The sequence below is a fragment of the Haliotis asinina genome, chromosome 3 (genome assembly GCF_037392515.1).
Source record: "Haliotis asinina isolate JCU_RB_2024 chromosome 3, JCU_Hal_asi_v2, whole genome shotgun sequence".
NCBI classification, from domain to species: Eukaryota; Metazoa; Mollusca; class Gastropoda; order Lepetellida; family Haliotidae; genus Haliotis; species Haliotis asinina.
The window spans coordinates 18,882,152-18,902,527 of NC_090282.1; the positions used below are offsets into that span (position 1 = coordinate 18,882,152).

General features: G+C 37.7%; 1 protein-coding gene across 3 annotated transcripts in view; it reads right to left on the bottom strand.

Moving 5' to 3' along the window:
- Positions 1-408: 408 nt before the first annotated feature.
- LOC137277607 (transducin-like enhancer protein 1) overlaps positions 409-20,376 on the bottom strand; it is a 71,143-nt gene continuing 51,175 nt past the window's right edge. For 2 of the 3 annotated variants that reach the window (XM_067809415.1, XM_067809417.1), the window contains 14 exons: positions 15,238-15,345; positions 14,841-14,891; positions 14,389-14,553; positions 13,480-13,600; positions 11,247-11,344; positions 9,941-10,005; positions 9,305-9,485; positions 8,245-8,313; positions 7,964-8,065; positions 7,183-7,328; positions 6,176-6,287; positions 5,630-5,712; positions 4,350-4,530; positions 409-3,503 (listed from right to left, as the gene is read on the bottom strand). In XM_067809415.1, coding sequence (XP_067665516.1) covers positions 3,396-3,503; positions 4,350-4,530; positions 5,630-5,712; positions 6,176-6,287; positions 7,183-7,328; positions 7,964-8,065; positions 8,245-8,313; positions 9,305-9,485; positions 9,941-10,005; positions 11,247-11,344; positions 13,480-13,600; positions 14,389-14,553; positions 14,841-14,891; positions 15,238-15,345 — 1,590 coding nt within the window. In that variant the 3' untranslated portion in view covers positions 409-3,395. The remainder of the gene's footprint in view (positions 3,504-4,349; positions 4,531-5,629; positions 5,713-6,175; positions 6,288-7,182; positions 7,329-7,963; positions 8,066-8,244; positions 8,314-9,304; positions 9,486-9,940; positions 10,006-11,246; positions 11,345-13,479; positions 13,601-14,388; positions 14,554-14,840; positions 14,892-15,237; positions 15,346-20,376) is intronic. The other variant, XM_067809416.1, reaches the window with a different exon arrangement.

Consider the following 20,376-nt stretch of genomic DNA (forward strand, 5'->3'; position numbering starts at 1 on the left):
CATTGTCTGTTCCCTTTGGATACAAATTTTAAATTTAGATGACTCAAACTTCAATTTTAATTTGAAAATGTAATTTTTATTCAATCTGTTATTAATGTGTAGGTGCATTTCTGCAAATGTGTTACCCCTTGTTATTGACAACCGATCCCATTTTCAAAACGTCAGGTAATTTGAAACAAATAGTTGCAAACATAGTCCAAGAAGTTACCTTCCTCCTGTTGATATAAATCGTAAACATTTCAGACTAATGTACTACTCAAGTAACATCAAATATATTCCATCAAATATTCATTCTGACATACAGATATTACAGAATCTGTATTCAGTGTCTGTTAAAACTTGATAAGAAAATGACATGTATGAAATATTCATTCATCCCAATCACAACACAGAACAATGCTTCCACTCTCATTCGTATAACACAGTTTAATACACTAAATTTATATTTGGCTTAACAAAAACACTGACAACCACAGAAATTAATATTCCAACATTTCACAACATTTCTGGCACTGCAGAAGTCCTTGTACAAACGGCCACAGAAATAAATACAAACAATTCAATATCTGTGATTTATACATTTTTCTTTACATTTCAGAATCTTTTAAAATATGCAAGTTACATCAATCATAAACACCGTCACTGTCTCAACTTATATATATTACATTTGTGTTGCCATGGAAACAGTTGTACATTATCATGTTGATATCAAGATCTTTGTTGATTACATGCTAGAAATAGTTGCTTAAAAGATCATCAACTGTTTTCAAAATGCTTCTTTGAAATTGACAATACTTCAAAGGAAATCATCTGGCAATTATTTTGTAACATCAAAAACATGGTATTAGCCTGAACAATAACAGTTTATGAGCAATGTTTAAAAATGATAGCTACATAATTCTTAGATTCTTAGATACCTTTTTATATCAAGCTTTCATCATTATTTTTCTTGCCTTACATAAACATCAGTCGAGAAAAATCAGTTTTGCATATATCCTGAAACAGGCTAAAGAATTCAACAGTAGCACTGTCAACATCATTCTGTTTTGCTGATAATCTTCAAGGATTAACAATATATTATTCTTTAAACTCATACAATTCTCAGATAAATTGTTTCTTCAGATTTATCTACAGGTTAAATACCAATCTGAATGTAAATCTCTAACAACCATGTCTTTCCATGTGGCACTGTAACTACCTAGACATAAAAACCCTGCTCAGGTATTCCATGATCAATTCATATTTTCACATTACTGGCAGTTCTCAAGCAGATATGTCAACAAAATGAAGCATGCCCTGAGCATGAATAAGATTGGTCAAATCTATGAGATCACTGTAATGCAACTGATAATTGATTAGCATGGCATATAGCTGAAAACTATATACAAAATGGTAAGTTCCATGAAACACTTGAAGAACGACAATATGTATCAGTCCAAACATGGCACTTCCTATACATCCAAACTCAGGACGTCTTCATATTCTGATAATGACAACTTGGTCTTATGGCTGAAGTTTGTTGAGAGATTCAAATGTCCACAAAAATATTTTCCATCTTCCTGATGCATATTTCCATATTTAATAGGTGCTTGATGTCCATATATGGACCACAAACCTGTCCATGAAAGGTGGTATTATAGATGTCTGAAAGTGAGAACAGCATGGTCCAATAGAGCTGTAACATGTTCACATAAAGGTCTGTTAGACAATTTGATATGTCAAACATGTCAATCTCTAGGTCCATTTGAGAAGTCCATATGCATGAAACATGTCAATCTACAGGTCCATTTAACAAGTCCATTTGACTGAAGCATGTTGATCTATCTGTCCGTATGACTCCATATGCTTCAAGCTTGTCTGGATGATGATGGTTTATGTATACACCATGAGGTCAATACACCAATGCTGGAGTCAGCATTAGTTAACACTCTATGTATAAAAGCCAAAGTCACGATGCCAGTAGATTCTTAAAAAAATTGAAGGATTTTCCAGTTCATGCATTTGAAAAATATATGTAACGTAGATGCCCTCGTTCCAAGTCAAGAAGGTGTTCTGCAAAATCACATGCTCCTGCAACATGTGGTGTTCAATCCTGACACTTCCCACATTGAAGATACCTCCACAGATGTTGATTACAGACAATCACGTACAGTACCGAGAAATAGTCTAAGGAAAACACATCAATGTCATCATATGTCCGACATGAAGATCAAAGTAAACAAAAACTTTGTCCACTGAACACATGACACATATCTGACACACTTTTAAAACATGATGCATGACTGTAGATTCCTGTGTTCAACACAATCACACACACCCACACCTACATATACATATATATATATACAATTACTATGATGAGACACTGACGTGAAATGCTGACAGGCTGAATCAATCACTTGTACATGTCACTATATACAGAGATGTAGAATGTCAACAGACTGAAATAGATGACAATATTTATGTAAGTGGGACACACAGTAATAGGTGTACTAAAACAACATGTGCATATGTCAATGTATTCTGACATACAGCAATGTCTGACTCCTCAGCATGTTGGATTCCTCATTGAATATCCCTCATGCATGGCTCATGCAGTCATGTTGTACATCCCCTTGTACATTTCTATGTCATAGCTTGCTTGTAACCTCATATATTTCCATGCACACACCTTGTGTATTTTCCTGTGACAGCCTTGTTCATCATGAATGATGTTTTCATGACCTTGTATATTTCCATTATTATTTGAAGAGAGACTTGTACATGTACATTTTCATGACGTGGCTTGTTCAAGCCCTTGAACATTTTCATGATATGGCTTGTACCCAAGCACAACACATGCCTTGCATTTTTTCAGTGGCTGAGCTTGTCCATACATTGTACACAACTTGCCTTATACATGCCTTGTACATTCCCATGATTTGCCTTATACATGCCTTGTACATTCCCATGACTTGCCTTATACATACCTTGAACGTTTCATGGATTGTATTGAACATGTCTTGAATATTTTCATGGACTGGCTTGACCAGTTGTTTTACACTTCCATAAAATGGGAAATAAGTCTTGAAAAACTGCATCAAACCTTCAAGAAAAACATTAGTTGTCAGTTATATACATAAAAACCTCTCATACACACATTACACTGCTGGAAACATGCTGTCTCTGAGCATGTCTATATCCAATCCAGCTGTCATGTTCCCGACATGAACGCCATGGTCTCCACTTCTCTGTATGTAGCACTTAAATACTGTATCCACAATCACATGATCGTACAACTGCTCCTCCTTGTCGAGATGCTTCTTGAAGCTAGGCCAGATGCTGCAACAGGTAGATGTGTTAGCCTCACATTTAATGGGCATGTAGTCCTCACATGTTGGTTTAATCTGATCCAATCAGAATATGACTTCATATAGCGTGGCTTTCTTGTCACCGGAGCCAGTAACGATGTACTTGTCATCAGCTGATATGTCACAACTCAACACAGAGGAAGACTCCTTGGACTGAAATAAGAGAGCAATGTATGTTATATCTACCATTGAAACAGGGTCTTAAATTCATGAAATCAAACCCAGTCTTAAATACCTTGATGAAAACCAGGTTTTTTTCATGAAGTGAAACACTGTCCTAAACACATGAAATGGTACCTTGTCTATAATACAGGAAACAAACCAAGCCTTAAATGAATGAAATCAAACCCAGGCCTAAATGCAGGAAATCAAACCCTGTCTTAACACACACTATGAAACCTGTAAAAAAAGGCTTATAAAACCAAACACTGTCTTAAACATAAGAAATGAAAACACATTTTTCTTTTTTTTCTCTCTCAGAAATACAGTTTGGGAAGTTAAGCATGAGTCAGAGTTGTAGATTCAGTCACATGCGTTCTTAGAGACACTCATTCATGTAGTGGACAAACAGATGATCAGGATGCGGCCAACTCAAAATTACTATTTTTTTATGTGGAAATACAAAATTGTTACACGCACAAATGAAAGTGACATGCCGATGCCTGAGTAACATTTAACTTTTTTTATTTAGCCTCATAAGATTTATATCTACTATAGGAACACATATATTGAATATTTTACACATACAAAATTATTCACATCATCCAAAAACATATTCAATTTTTAAGACACCTAATGGTTCCATTAAAATGGCTTGCTGCATACTGCTTATATTGTTTAGATAATTAATGTCGTGAAAATTACAACCATTCTTCCAGTACACGCTAAATGTGTCTAATAACTGTGACACACCAATTATTGGTTGGGTGTTTTATTTTGGTAACTGTTTATAATATTAAGTTATTATTAATTTACAAATCATTGCAATATGAAACATACCTGGAAAATACTTGCTCCGTATGGCGTTCTCCATGCATTGAGGAGATTGTCTTTACCCGTGCTAACGAACCACTTGCCACAGTAAGCAAACTTGAGGGAGAGGACACAGCTCTCGTGCAGATGAAGCTGGTACTTGTCTGGCTTCGACTGATGGAGCACCTCCACATTGCTGCTCTCCATGCTGGCAAGGTAATGGGATTTAATAAAATCAATAAGGAAATTCAGTACAAATCACAAACTAGGGAAGATAAGAGGTCTTAGAACCACAAATGTCAGCTTGGGTTAGCAACAGTAAGTGCTGGGAGGGCTAAGATTTCAGGGATTCAGTCTGGAGGTTTAGGGACTGTCAGTTTTGTGGGCGGATGTGTTGGAAGTGACATTTTCGTTAAGACCTGGGTCACTTTCCTTAAAGGAATTTAGTTCTATGACTGTTTAAACTCTCTAATTGTCACATAGATTCACTGGGTGCTGGTTCAGAGATTTTGTCTTAGGGCAGGAACTAGTTGAAGAAGAGGATATATATGGTTTGAATTTGGTATCAGAGTTTGATGCTGATACATGCTTTGGGGGTCAGAGGTTGATGTATGGTTAGTGTACCATGGATAGGGTCACATCAGTGTGTCAGGAAGGTGTTCAAAGAAGGATTGGGTCTCCATAGGGTGTTGAAGCAATGATTGGGTCTCCACAGGGTGTTGAAAGAAGGATGGGGACACCATAGGGTACTGAAAGAAGGATTTGGTTTCCACAGGGTATTGAAAGAAAGATGGGTTCACCATGGGGTGTTGAACGAAGGATTGGGTCTCCACTGGGTATTGAAAGAAGGATGGGTTCTCCTTAGGGTGTTCAAAGAAAGAGTGGGTCTCTATAGCATGCTGAAAGGAGGATTCAGTGTCAAAAAGGTGTTAATGGGTCTCAGTGAGGTGTTGAAAGGTCTCAGCGAAGGGCTGAAAGAAGGACTGGGCCTTCATATGGTGCAGGATGGGTGCAGGATGGGTGCAGGATGGGTGCAGGATGGGTGTTAGGAGTAGAAAGCATCTCTGAGATGTTGGGCATTGACAGGGAGGTGTTGAAGGAATAGGTTCAAAGTGACGTGTAGATTGGCTGGGTCTCTGTTCTGTAGAAGAGGGTGTTTACAGGATAGGGAGGTTTAGAAAACATGAAATATTGATGAATTCTGAACAACAATTCCAGACAATTCAAACATCTTCCAGAAATACATGCCAACAAACCAAATCTTATCAGCCCAAATCTGTCCTTAACAATTCATCCACAATACCTACCCGACAGCCAGCCAGTCTCCTGTAGGACAGTACCCCAGGGAGAAGATCTGTGATGTGAAGTCATGCTGCTGCAACTGACGACCCTGGGGACACATAGATTAGACATGTTACCATCCATTATCATCATGGTAATGTCCCACTAATATGGCCTCAAATTCAAGATGTGTTCGACAGATTTCTGTCTGGGCCAGACCACTAACCCATTTGACTGAAATTACTCGACATATCCTCTCCCATCTGACACAGGTGTATTGGTGGACCTTGTTTACAATGTTCAGCAATGGCCTTGAGATTAGGTCCCAGGTGTTTCTCACAATCATTTGATGTACTAGGATATTTATAGCAACAACACAATGTGTATTCTTAGCACCTAGACTTCCTGTAAACTATGGAACTGCGTCCATGCTTAGTTCCTCCTAAATTAGATTCTGGATTTTGAGCTTGTAAATGAAACACCTAATGTCACATCTTGTCTTTCACACAATGGAAATACCTTTATGGCATATAATTAATGACAAGATCAGGAATACATAAATCAGCACCTACCTCCCTCAGGTCCCAAGATCTCACTGTGTTGTCCAGACCTCCTGTCCAGAGTTTTGTCCCATCTGTGGAGATGTCAATACAACTAGCGCCATCTGTGTGACCTTGGAATTGCCTGAAATACAGTTACCATTACAGATACATTTTTCTAATACCATGAAAAGTGAATACAACATTTCTTGAAAATGTTTAACCAAAGTATTTTTCAAATGAAAAATGTTCCTTACATCTTTAATATAGTTACCTATTTTTGATTTCGTTCACTCAATTTCCTACAAGATATGATAATCTGGTGGGTTAGTACCAAAAAACACAATTTAGCATTAAATATATCTCCAGAAAAGTTTCAAGGTAAATCTATATCTGTTGTTTTTCTTTGAATTCAAAGCAAACAATCTCTGTCATTTTTCACAAACCTTACAGAGTATAGTTGATCATGTTTACTGTAAAAAATTATGGACATATAATTGTAGAGATCTACATTTCTGAGTCATTATAAAAGCATCTGAATGGTGGCTTGTTTTTTTCACACTTGCAACCCTGACTTGCGACTGGTCATAGATGTGTTTGTTTCTGATCCACCGAGTATCATCCACTTACAGGTGAGTTATCTACAGATTGGCCTTCACAGTATTTTGTTTCAGGTTTGTTCCCTTCCAACTAACCAGTTTCTGCTTAAAGGTGTGTTTGTTTGTGACTTACCTAACCAATATCTGGTCATGACTGTATTTGTAACTTTCACAATCAGTGTCTGGTGATGGCTGTGTTTGTTGGTGACTCACCTAGCCAATGTCTGGTTATGGTTGTGTTTGTTTGTGACTTACCTAACAAGTGTCTGGTTATGGACGTGTTTGTGTCTGACTTACCTAAACAGTGTCTGGTTATGGATGTGTTTGTTTGCGACTTGCTTAACTAGTCTCTGGTTACTGATGTGTTTGTTTGTGACTTACCTAACCAGTATCTGGTTATGGATGTGACTCTGGTTATGGATGTGTTTGTCTGTGACTTACCTAACCAGTGTCTGGTTGTGGAGATCCCAGACTGCAATGTTGCCATCACTGCAACAGCTGAAGCAGACCTTGCTATCTGGACTGATGGCAAGGGCGTAACATGCAGGGGCACTTGACGTCAGTTCGGCCTTAATTCTTGGCGTTGACTGTAAATTAGAGCCACAGAATATCATAATCTGTTTCATAAAAACTGACCAACCAAACATCTTTACAATCAACAAGCAGTATTTACAATATAAACTTGTTCTTGCCCATGATCAGTGCAAACTGCATCAAGTACTTAGACAGAACAGTCACAAAGTGCCAGATGAAAGGAGGTGGTTTCAAGTACGTCTCATGGAACAAACAAAAGACGGATAATATTTTTGTCTCAGCTGTATATTTACATGTATGAAAGGGAAGTTATATTTAGCCTCAGAGCTCATTCAACAAGCGAGTTTACATGTTCTTCCTGTTTCGTGCACAAAAGTGTTACACCAAATAATATCCTCCTTGCTACTGTTTGAGAAACATGATGTATGCTTGATGCCTCTGTAAACATATCCTGACTAGTAACATTTGCTTTCTAGATCTGTTTATCATACAAGAAAAAATACTCTAGTTCCATGTGTGTAGTGGAAAACATATCTCAAAGCTGAAGGAATACCCTTTCTTCCCTCTCAATCTACACACATATCTAATATTCTGCCATTATATAAACCTTTCCTTAATGCCATCTGTTTTCAACAGGAAATAATAGCATACACATGTTCCATGCTTTAAGAACCATGACTCTACTCACTGCTGCCAAGTCCCATATTGACAACGTGCTGGCCTCGCCTCCCACTATCAGTGTGCGGCCATCTTGCAATAACTTGATAGACCTAATGTAGTTATCTCTTTGCTGGAAGAAAAGGCATGATATTGATAAAATATGAAAGGTCCCAAACATTTTATATGTCTCGATCTCAGAAATGTATCATTATTTATCAAAGAGCATTTTGTGGAACTCGCCAAACATTCGATATGGTTTGATCTTTGACACAAATCATTATTTATCGAGGAGTGTTTTGTGTAGCTCACCAAACAGTCGAGCTGGGAGACAGGAGACTTGTTGCCTGGTTGACTGATGTCCCAGACCTTCACACAGCCCTGAAAGAACAGCCAGACAATCCTGATATAGCCATAAACATAGTTCCTTGACAATCATTACCAACATCATCTAACAGTAACTGCTTGCATTATACCCACATGACTGCCTCACTTCCTCAGTTATTGACCCAAGGCCAGATGTTTTACATTTCTTTGGTTTTATGGACAAGTATAAGATATCTGACCAAAACAATCTGTTTAAACCAATAGTTTCTTTGTTTCTAGATATTGTTTTCAAGAAATATTTTTTCAGGAAATATATGAAGTAAAAAGACAACTTTCAAAAATATCACCTTAGACTCATACATAGGCTACTCTAAGTGTAAATTTAATTTCTGTTTCAGTGTGACCTGGAATTGATCTAATTCATGAAAAGGAAATCATGATAATTGCACATTGGCCATATTGGGTTCATAACATGTAGGTGTAACAACATTTATATGTAGTGGTATAGGTGTTTTGGTTGTGTTTGACATAACTGACATGGAAAATGGACACCTATAACAAGGTCGAGAGGTTCCAAACAAGACTCTGATTACAAGGTCTCAGGGTTTCAAACAAGTGAGTGAGCGAGTATAGTTTTATGCCGCTTTTAGCACTATTCCAGCAATACCACGTTGGTGGACACCAGAAATGGGCTTCACACATTGCACCCATGTTGGGAATTAAACCCAAGTCTCCAGCGTGATTAGCACACACTGGAACCATTAGGCTACCCCACCACCCCAGTTCCTAACAAAACACTGGTTTCAATGTCTACAGTTTACAGAACTCTGATTACAAGGTCTTGAGGTCCAAAGCCTTGGACCTTGGTTACAAGGTTTAAAAATTCCAAACAAGAGTTTGGTTACAAGGTTTAGATGATAATTCATTTATATCAGTAATAAAGAGTCTGATTACAATTACATCAGGATGGTATAAGCTGAGGGATATACACGTAAAATAAAACTATTCACCGGACACTAAATACGACACATCTACCATTCCTTACCTTGCCTCCTGTATACACGTGTCTGGTTGGGTTGCTAACGGTAACTGCACAAACAACCTCCCCATGATTCAATGTGTTGATTTGCCGAGCATGACGTGGAATTCCTGGACCAATCAGAGCATCGGGAGGAAAGGGTACCGGCTGCATCTGACCGTCTGCGCTCACGTGAAAGGAATATGCTCTGAAAGCAGACAGATATAATTAAATTGGCTGCATACAAAATGGTTTATAAGAATCAACTTGCATGGTATTTGTTTCCAAAGCTGTTTGTAGTGACAATGAATAATAACAGTCAAAGAATATGGGTTCTTTGATGGTAAGGGTCTTGCTGTATATTTATGTTTCTATGAGAGTCTTATGGCACACAGTGGTCACAGTTAGGGTGTTGTAGTACATTGCGGTTACAGGGAGGGTCTTTCAGTACATTGGGATTAGAGTGGGGTTCTCTCAGTAAAATATGGTTACAGTGAAAATCTTTCAGTAAAATATGGTTACAGCAAATGTCTTTCAGTACACTGTGGTTACGGAAAATGTCTTTCAGTACACAGAAATACTTAGAGTTCAGTCATTGTGTATCATGTGTAACACTGTTAAATCACATAGTGTAATTATATAAACCTTTTTAAAGTAACTTACGGTTTCCCCCCTGGAATGCTGCCGAGCGCTCCTCGCATATGGGCTGAAGAGCTTTCAAGTCCTACCTGCAGCAAACAATGAATTCTTCAGTATAACACATGAAACTGTTCAGTATAACACATGGCATTCTTCAGTTTAACACATGACATTGTTCAGTATAACACATGGCATTCTTCAGTTTAACACATGACATTCTTCAGTATAACACATGGCATTCTTCAGTATTATACATTACATCTATACAACCAACACCAGAAGACAGGGAATACCTAATCAAATGTCTTGGCTACATCAGTAGGAACATACACCATGTGAATCCTGGTTATATAAAACACTTGATACGTAAACCTTCAGTATTTTCCATTAAGGTATAAAAATAGCATTTGGAACAAAGGCACTGATCGACATCTAACCACAAAAACAACATCAATACTGATAAGGGAGTCATTATCGTTTTACGCTGCTTTTAGCCATATTGCTACAATATCGCAGAAGAGAACACTTGAAATGGGCTTCACAGACTGCACATATCAACAGTGATGGTGATGATGGTGATGATGACCAAGAGGTTCATCACACTAACTTCTAAATGTCACTCAAATGTTTGACGGAACAGTATTAAACCCTCTGTCAGACACTAAACACACAGGTGAGGCCACATATATGCTTACATTACTTAATGCATAGTTCACTATGTCTATTTAATTTTGATGGAGTATTGACATAAAGGAGTCAACGGCCCTTATTTAAATATAAAACAGTATTTCGTACATCTGGACAGGGCACTGGGTATCATTAAAGCATGCAACAAAATGGCTACTTGATCGCGATGTTGGCAATGATGATGATGATTGCTTATTTTGGACATTGTACTTTTGACTGAATTTGTTTTCAAGAGCTTTTGCGAAAAAAGAAAATTCACTGGTAGAAAACGCTTAATCATAATGGCACCTTTAATCATAATGGCACCTTTGATCATAATGGCAAGCGTCCTGAACCGATACAGGACAATTGTCAGGTCGGTGCTCAGCTTATCCTTGTTTGCCAGTAATGTTTATGAGCCCCTATCAGAGTATGTTTCTGCTCCAAAAAAGGCAGTGGGGTAGCCTTGTTGTAACCCACCGTGACATTGCTGAGTATTGCAAAAAGCAGCACTCACTCTGCACCAAATAGGCACATGTATGCATAAATGAAAGACAAACGGTTTCCCTGACTGAGTTCATGCAGAGTCCATGTGGTTAGTGTAAAGGAAGCATCCAATAGAAATCTCTTGGGTCTAAGAGAATGTGTTCAGATATACACTAACCAATGGCCGGGAGAAGGGCCCTGGAGATATACTGTTATGGAGAACACCGTTGAAATTGTTTGGGCTCAGCTCTCCATGTGGTAGAAAAGGATACCTCTCTGCAAGAGAAACAGATACATGTTGGTTTCAAACTTGAAATGAAAAAATGAATGAAGAAAAAAATAAATATGGAGTAATTTTTAACAAAGTTTTAAATAACTATATTTTCAGCATATGACCATTGATCCTCTGGTTAATACTATCAGTGTCTACATAATTGTTCCTTAAAAGTGTTGAGAAATACATCTCCTAAACAATAACTCACAACTATGATTTCTCTTGTAGGTTTCACTAAAGCAGTAAATGTCACATTTGTTAAGTCAGATTTTCTACACTGTTACACTTAGGTGCCGCGGCACTACAGTAGTTATTGGCACTTATGAGGATACAGTCCAACTTCGCATACCTCATACTCCAGTCTAGTACAATTACTCAAAGTCTACATCAACAGGCCGTATATTACTAGTCACTAGGCTTTAAATCTATCCTATCTCATTCCCTATCTAGTTCTGAGACACTACTAGCCCTAGATTACAAGTAGCTAGGCTTTACATCTATCCTATCTCGTTCCCTATCTAGTTCGGAGACACTACTAGCCCTAGATTACTAGTAGCTAGGCTTTACATCTATCCTATCTCGTTCCCTATCTAGTTCGGAGACACTACTAGCCCTAGATTACAAGTAGCTAGGCTTTACATCTATCCTATCTCGTTCCCTATCTAGTTCGGAGACACTACTAGTCCTAGATTACTAGTAGCTAGGCTTTACATCTATCCTATCTCGTTCCCTATCTAGTTCGGAGACACTACTAGCCCTAGATTACTAGTAGCTAGGCTTTACATCTATCCTATCTCATTCCCTATCTAGTTCTGAGACACAACTAGCCCTAGATTGCTAGTCACTATTCTTTGCATCTATGTTATCTTGTTCATTATCTAGTTCTGAAACACAGCTGGTCCTATGTTACTAGACACTAGGCTTTACATCCACCCTATCTAGTTCTGAGACACAACTGGTCCTACATTACTTGTCGCTAGTGTTGTGAATTGGTGGAAATCTCACAGTTGATAATAGTTGGTTAGCGTAATTTTTCAGATTTTCTATCCAGATCAATATTGCAGATGTATATAACATGATGCAATTTCATCCTTTAAAGTGACAACTAGCATATCATGAACATGCACTTCCTGGAGTTTTCAAGATATATTCAATCATAACTTTTCAGATAGTGACATGTTTTCAGGCCCTGACACTTTTGAAGATATGTTGTTCCATAGTCAGGTGTTTCGAAAACTATAACAATAGTTCCCAAGTCGTTTGTGTTACGATTATGAGAAAATGAGATCAATTGCTTGGTTGTTTGTGGCCAATCTTCGATTATTTCAATTAATTGGAACAGCGCAACTATTCACTAGGCTGAACATCTACCCTATCTAGTTATGAGGCACAAACAGCACTAGATTACTAGTCACTAGGCTTTACATCTACCCTGTCTAGTCCTTAGATACAAATAGTGCCAGAGTACAAGTCACAAAAGCTTTACATCTACCCTATTTAGTCCTGACACACAAATAGCACTATAGTACTAATCACTAAGATGTACATCTACCCTATCTAGTTCTGAGACACAAATAGCGCCATAGTACTGATCACTAAGATGTACATCTACCCTATCTAGTCCTGAGACACCATTATCCCTATATTACTAGTCAATAGGCTTTACATCTACCCTATTTAGTCCTGACACACAAATAGCGCTATTGTACTAATCACTAAGATGTACATCTACCCTATCTAGTTCTGAGACACAAATAGCGCCATAGTACTAATCACTAAGATGTACATCTACCCTATCTAGTCCTGAGACACCATTATCCCTATATTACTAGTCAATAGGCTTTACATCTACCCTATTTAGTCCTGACACACAAATAGCTCTATAGTACTAATCAGTAAGATGTACATCTACCCTATCTAGTCCTGAGACACAAACAGCACTTTAGCACTAACCACTAAGATGTACATCTACCCTATCTAGTCCTGAGACACCATTATCCCTATATTACTAGTCAATAGGCTTTACATCTACCCTATTTAGTTCTGACACACAAATAGCGCTATAGTACTAATCACTAAGATGTACATCTACCCTATCTAGTTCTGAGGTGCTAGCTATCCTCAAAACTCCCCATACCAAGAGGATGGACTTTGGCACCTGGTTTCCCGGCAACAGAAGGGCCTGATGGTCCGGGGGTAGCACTTCCTGAACTTGTGGGTGTAGCAGATTTGGAGACGGGCGTAGCAGCCTTGTCATTCTGGAAAATATGTTCATTTTCAAACACTTATTATATAAGCAAAGTTTCTGAAAATATGGCAGCTTATTCTATGTGTTATCAAACCAATCACAATATTAAGAACACTACAAACTGATCTGTTTGATTGACATGTAGACGTCAATGAATAATAAAAAAAGCATGATACTTCAAGGTAATCCACTAAGCATCATACCTTTCTCACTAAAAACAACAATTCAACTATGTCAGCTACTATTAAGGGACACCAAAAATCATGTAAAGGCAATGGCATGTTAAGAACACAGTTACCATGACTTTCCTAATTGTAGCCAACCCGTGAAGGTCCTGGGGTAGAATAGGCCTTCAGCTACCCATGCTTTCCATAAAAGGCGACTATGCTTGTCGTAAGAGGCGATTAACGGGATCAGGTGCTCAGACTCACTGACTTGGTTGACACATGTCATTGGTTCCCCAATGCGCAGATCGATGCTCATGTTGTTGATCACTGGATTGTCTGGTCCAGACTCGATTATTTGCAGACAACCGTCATATAGCTGGAATATTGCTGAGTGCGGCATAAAACTAAACTCACTCACCCACTCACTAATTGTAGCCACCATGTTTCTCCCTTTTCACAGGTCGATAGAGTAGCCTAGTGGGTTAAGTATTGGCCACGCCAAAGACCCATGTTTAATGTGCCCATGTTGGGGTACAAAGTGTGGAGCCCATTTCTGATGACCCAGGAATATTGCTAATCATGGTGTAAAATCTCACTCACTCATTCACTCCATTTAATAACTTCTTCTCACCTCTTTTTGTTTGGTAGAAGTTCCACTTCCATGGGAAGATGTGTCACTACGAGGACTACTTCTGTCGTCAACCTTCTTATTGTTGTTGTTGTTGTTGTTGTTGAGGAGGTCTTTGTTGGCCTTCTCCCCAGGAGACAAATCGCCATTCATCGGAGATGTGTTGTCCTATCACATATATATACATCAAAATGTAATACTAATCTTTGTCTTGCCATTTATTGGCATTGTGCAACTTTCAGGCTATTAAATCTTATTTACATAAAATGTTCATAAAAAATATGAAAATATTGAAACCTCAGATGATTGAAATCATAAATCAAAAGCAGAAAAATGAAATTTGTAAGTTTGGAAAACAAATATTTTTTAGATGCATTTAATGATCTTTCCATAAACACAACAATCACATTTAAAGAGATTTATCCAAATATTGATCTGGTAAAATGTGTTCTTACATCACCGACATCAACGACCAATTCCGCATCACTTCCCTCTCCGTCATTTTCCTGCAGATATAAAATAAGAAAATGGCATTTTTTCACCCAGTAAAAAATATCCACAAAGTCATATTCAGTATCAATTTCAATAAAACTCACTATTAGATCCATATAGATCAAAACTGCTCTTGACAGTTAACATTAACAAGCTCAGGAAGCTGAACAGGGAACAGTTGTGCTTCATCACTGTAAGTAAAGCATCTCACTCCTTGGGGTTTTTTCATTAGAATTAATTACAGAGCTAGTCTAATGTGAAATTGACACAATGCAGCTTGCTATTTCTTCTTCTAAAATATCACTTGTTTAAACAATTCAATTTGTCCTCAAGCCTTGAAGCATGCATTGACAATCATACCCCATTTTTGTTATCTGATCTTTTCCTTTTTGCTGTCCGATTGTTAACTTCAGGCGAACGACTACGGTTGTGGTACCGATTGCGATCATGTGGAGACGAGGATGAACGCTGTGAAAAAAAAGGATTTTTAATTTCCTGTGCCATGTAACATTTCAATTAGATCTATTCTTGGTTGTTTTGGAGACAATGTTCGGCTGAAAAAAGTACCGGTTATATCCCTATTCCAGGTTTAAGGAGACTGCAGAACAAGCAGCGACACCTCAACGTCGCCATGTCTGCTGTCAGTGAGAACACTACACAGTGCCTTTTAACAAATCTTTTGACAGAAATTATTCTACTCCTGTTTTTTCAAAATGTTGTATTGAGCAAAGAAACTGAATATGTTTTCCCCACTATTTCAAAGACTCAATTTCCCTTTTTGCGTGCAAGGATTGCTAGAGAAAAGAAGTTAGACGATGTTGATTTCAATGTTTTTTTTCAACTCAGCCACAGGAAGTTGTCTTATCTTCTAATGGATATACCTTTTTTTCTAGATTCTATACAGAAAATCTAATTTGAATACCCACACAGACATCAGTTATAAATATTTCCACACATAGCAGATGTGTTGTGCCATATAGAAGATGTTAATGTAACACTTTGAAAAAGCAATATCAAATTAATTACAGTTTCCATATTTTCAGTAACTTCCATAACTGCACAGCATTTCCTGCTGATGGCTCTTGCATTTAAGGCTTTCCCATGTAAAATGAAATATATTCCCAATAAAATAACTGACACTGGTATCATCAAAGGAACAGCCAGATACCAATGTTTATTAGTGACAAGTAGTTTAACATGGCAATGGAAAGGAATGGGAACAATTGTATGTCGCTACTGGAAACAGGATGATGCCAGCTACAAGGTCAAGGTCAAGGAGGAGGTCAAGGACAACCTCATTTGATACAGATGCTGCAAAAGCACAACTTATCACACCATGGTTTACTTACTTCACATGCAGCGAGAGAGTTGCACTGAAAATTGTGTTTTTGTCGTCGGATCATGGGAATTGAGCAAATTCTTTTTAAAGATTTCTTTAAGTAGTTGCCTGTTCCCAGCTGTCAATTTTCTGCAACATCTTTACCCACTGAGGAGATAGATTTGTATGATGGTTCATTCTGAAAATATGTTTTAGCCATTGCCTCAATTGGTGTTCCCCCAAGTCTGTAGCCCACTGTAGTGAGGTTGTAGTATTGTGAATTAGAACTAAGATAACTGGGGTAATTCTGTAGCCTAGAGGTTACAGTGTTCACTCATCATGCCAAAGAACTGGGTTCACTTTACCACATGGATACAATGGATAAAGCTCATTTACAGTGAGCACCGATCTGATCTTGCTGGAATAGTGCAGCGCAGAAAACATACTCACTCACTCACTGAGATATTTGTTGTTTCCTTAAACTCTGACTGTGCCCATTTCTGAATATGTCTAATTCTGTTGCGTATCATAGTAAGTTATATTCCCATCTAAGAATAATTATATCTAATCATCAACTCCAGTGAGTACAGATCCACACCATCAGGGAATCTAGAGTGTGTGAGTAACACTTTAAGTCATAACTGAGAATGGTACGCCATGAGTGAAATCAAACCCAAAACTATGGCATGACAAGCCAACACTTCAACCACTGGACCATGACAGAAATAAGCTAAATCAAATCCAAACTAGAGCTCCCTCATTTCCATACCTTGTTGCACAGCACCCATTTAGTGCACTACATTGTGATTATCATCCTTGTCATCTCAGAATACCTATGATGATGATGATGATGGTGGTGATGTAAATAAGTAATATATTCAATATAACCTGCAACAGGTGCCAGTTATGATACCTTATTCCACAGTTATTAAACCTGTGTGTTTATTGAATGCCAGATTTATGACATTCATAACAATACACTGCCTCATTAATAAACATGTGATATTATCCATGTTATCGACCAGAACTCCACTGACACTGCTGATTATCACAGTTAATACATTCAGTATCTAGGGTGCTCAAAAAGTGAGCTTCAGAGAGATTGTTAAAAGACAAAGTGCCACATGATTGATTTGTTATAAGCAACTCTTAGTTCCTTCTTGTAGTACAAATATATGAAAATTCTGACATCTTGGTAGGAGTATCTGCCACGATCATGCACTAGTTGATCAACAGACATATTTATGTCTGTATACAAGAAGACAAAAAGCGACCTACATTAATTCTTTGATTTATTCAAGGTTCGACATAACCAAAACATGGCAACTAAATATGGTATGTCTCAATAATGAATAAGGACCAAGCCTTCAATTCAGAAATGACAATTTGAAGAGGATGTTAGCAGTGATGATGATGGTGGTGGTGATGATTTGCTTCTTTTGGACATTGTACTTTTGCTTCAATTTGTTTTCAAGAGCTTTAGCCCCCACTCAAATTCACTGAGAGAAAACATTAAACTAGAAAACCATGTCACCTGACCTTACACCAAGCACCGGTTTAAACACGAAAGTGAACACTTAAGCTAAATATCTACAAGTGTGTTGAAACATGTATGAAGCAAGTTTCTGATCAAAGTATGTTAAATGAAGACAACCATTTTACATGTCCTGTTATGGACTAGCCTAATGGAAATCAATGACCCTATATTGACACCTTCCCTCTTTAGTGGCCTATGATAAACCATAATCCTGATAGTACAATCCCTTTCTTCTCTATCTAAAAACAACATCTAACTCCTAGAAGTACACAATCACCAAACAACCTGATAGAATCCCCTCAGCTGGGGACAAAACCACTTGAACTTTCCAGCAACATGTAATAGCGCAACACAGAAATGTCAAACAGTACATCATTGCAAGGGGAGTTTTCATTGGACCATATTAAATCTGAAGGAGCTTGATTGGATATATCGACCCCTTGTTAAAGCATGGTAACAGAAATTAAGAAAGACATTGTAAATTTTCAGAACTCCGAAGTGTCTGAAGTAGAGTGTCAACACTCCAGGTGTGTTTGCTCTCTGGGGTCATCGAAGGTGCTGGGATATTTCACTGACACATAGCTACCTTGCTAGTCTCCAGATCTCCACAATGTCAGTTAATATGGCTACTAGGGGATAAATGAGTGCCTGAATAGCAGTTATGGAAAGACAAACCTGCCATTAATATGTATGGAAGCTTGGTGGTGCCATATCTTCTAAATGTGAAGCTGCTGCTCAAGGCTGTAATAAGGACTCAAGCACAGAGAACTGGGCACTTTATAATGTGAACTGTTCAATGAATATTTTCTCAGTGGTTTCTAGAAATTGTCACATCTGTGGCAACAGTATTGCTAAAAACCAAATGCTCATACATACATATTAGAATAAAACATTTGTTGTCTGGTCAAACAACAGAAAAAACATTGGAAGAAATTATATGTTATAAGTCATACTTGGTTTGTTGTTTAATGCTGCACTCAGCAATATTCCAGGTCTGTAAATAACTGAGTCTGGACCTATCAAGTGATCAACAGCATGAGCATCGATCTACTCCTGCTGTTGGTCACTAGTTATGAAGTGAGTAAATGAATGATTCTGCAGCAAACGAGTACAGAATATCTCATCGGTCTGTATATGTGTTTGATATGGAAGGACAGTCCAGAAGAACATTGTCACCTTTCTGAAACCCACAAGCCAGACATGGTTCTAACAAACCAAGGTTCATTTAGACAGCCAGATTAAAACTCATCATTACTGGGCCATGGTACATACAAAGAATTGTGGCACCTTAGAAAATGGGGCTACCAGATATATTTTCTCGTAACAAAATAGTAGAACTGAATTACTGCATTGAAACAACATCTTCAGAATAGAGCATTATAGTTCCAACCAGTGTTGCCATGTAGGATTTGTGAAAGAGACAGATCACTTCATGTAAAATTCTGTTTGTACTCTATTACCATAATAGGTCATATCATGAAAAGTATGGACATTTATTAACTGTACTGAAAAACTTAACTTATACACTAGTCTGCTGCATAATTAGAAATGGCTTGCTTTGATGCACCTTAAATATATGGAAATGTCGGCGACATTTTGCATCACACACAGGAAACATCATCAGATAATGGAATAATTATAGATGAACGCTATTATGATGAGAATCGTGAAGCTTCCTGGTCACTTGCACTAAATCCAGAGTTCTCTGTCATCAGAATAGATATGTATTAATCAGTCACTTGGGGAATGAGTGTTTGAAACAAAAGATGAATAAGTAACTGTCTGAAGATAACTCATGAATATTCAAATTATGATTTGTTTTACATATAAAGATTAAACTAATATTTACAATTTACAATAAGTGGTTCTGTTGCTATCAAAGAATGATTTCAATACTTAAGAATATGAAAAATGACTTTTTTTAATTATAAGACAAGTTTATATACTAAATGAAATGAAGTAGTTATCATAATATTGTATCGATATGATATATGGTACATCACCAAAAAGTTTGTCGGGCAAGTCATGACCTTTATTAACCAACAAGCACAATCTACCAAGCTGTGACCCTTGCATTTGTCACTTATGATAACAGCACTTGTCACAATTTCCTATCACATATCATCCTACAGATAATTCAATATCCCTAGGATTTAGATCATCTGTACATTTTTCCCTATATTTAATCACAAATCTCCCAATCAAAGGCAAACAAATATTCCCCTAGTTACTGATCCATCTAATTGATGGGTTAAGAGAAATAGCTGCTGGCCATACTACCCCGAGCTCTCCCTGGGTCTACACAAACAGTAGGACCTTAAAGTAAATATAGTCGTTCATTGTACAAACAACGATGCCTTGAAATATTGTAATTCCTCAGTGTTCCTCCCCCCTGTATAAATGCATCATAGCGGTTTTATTTACACTAGGATTTCATTGATCCTGAGCTTGGCGTTGGCATTACTTGGACTTCAGTCTCCATCTAAAGAGAATCAATCTTGCCGATTCATTTTCAATCTCTACTCAGACAAAGAAATCGGAGAAAGAAAGGACAAGCTTATCGGCAAAGCACACCTCCGAGAATTTCTAATCTTTGCGGGTAAACGTGTGGTGCAGGCGGAAGAACAAGAGACAAAAAGCCAGC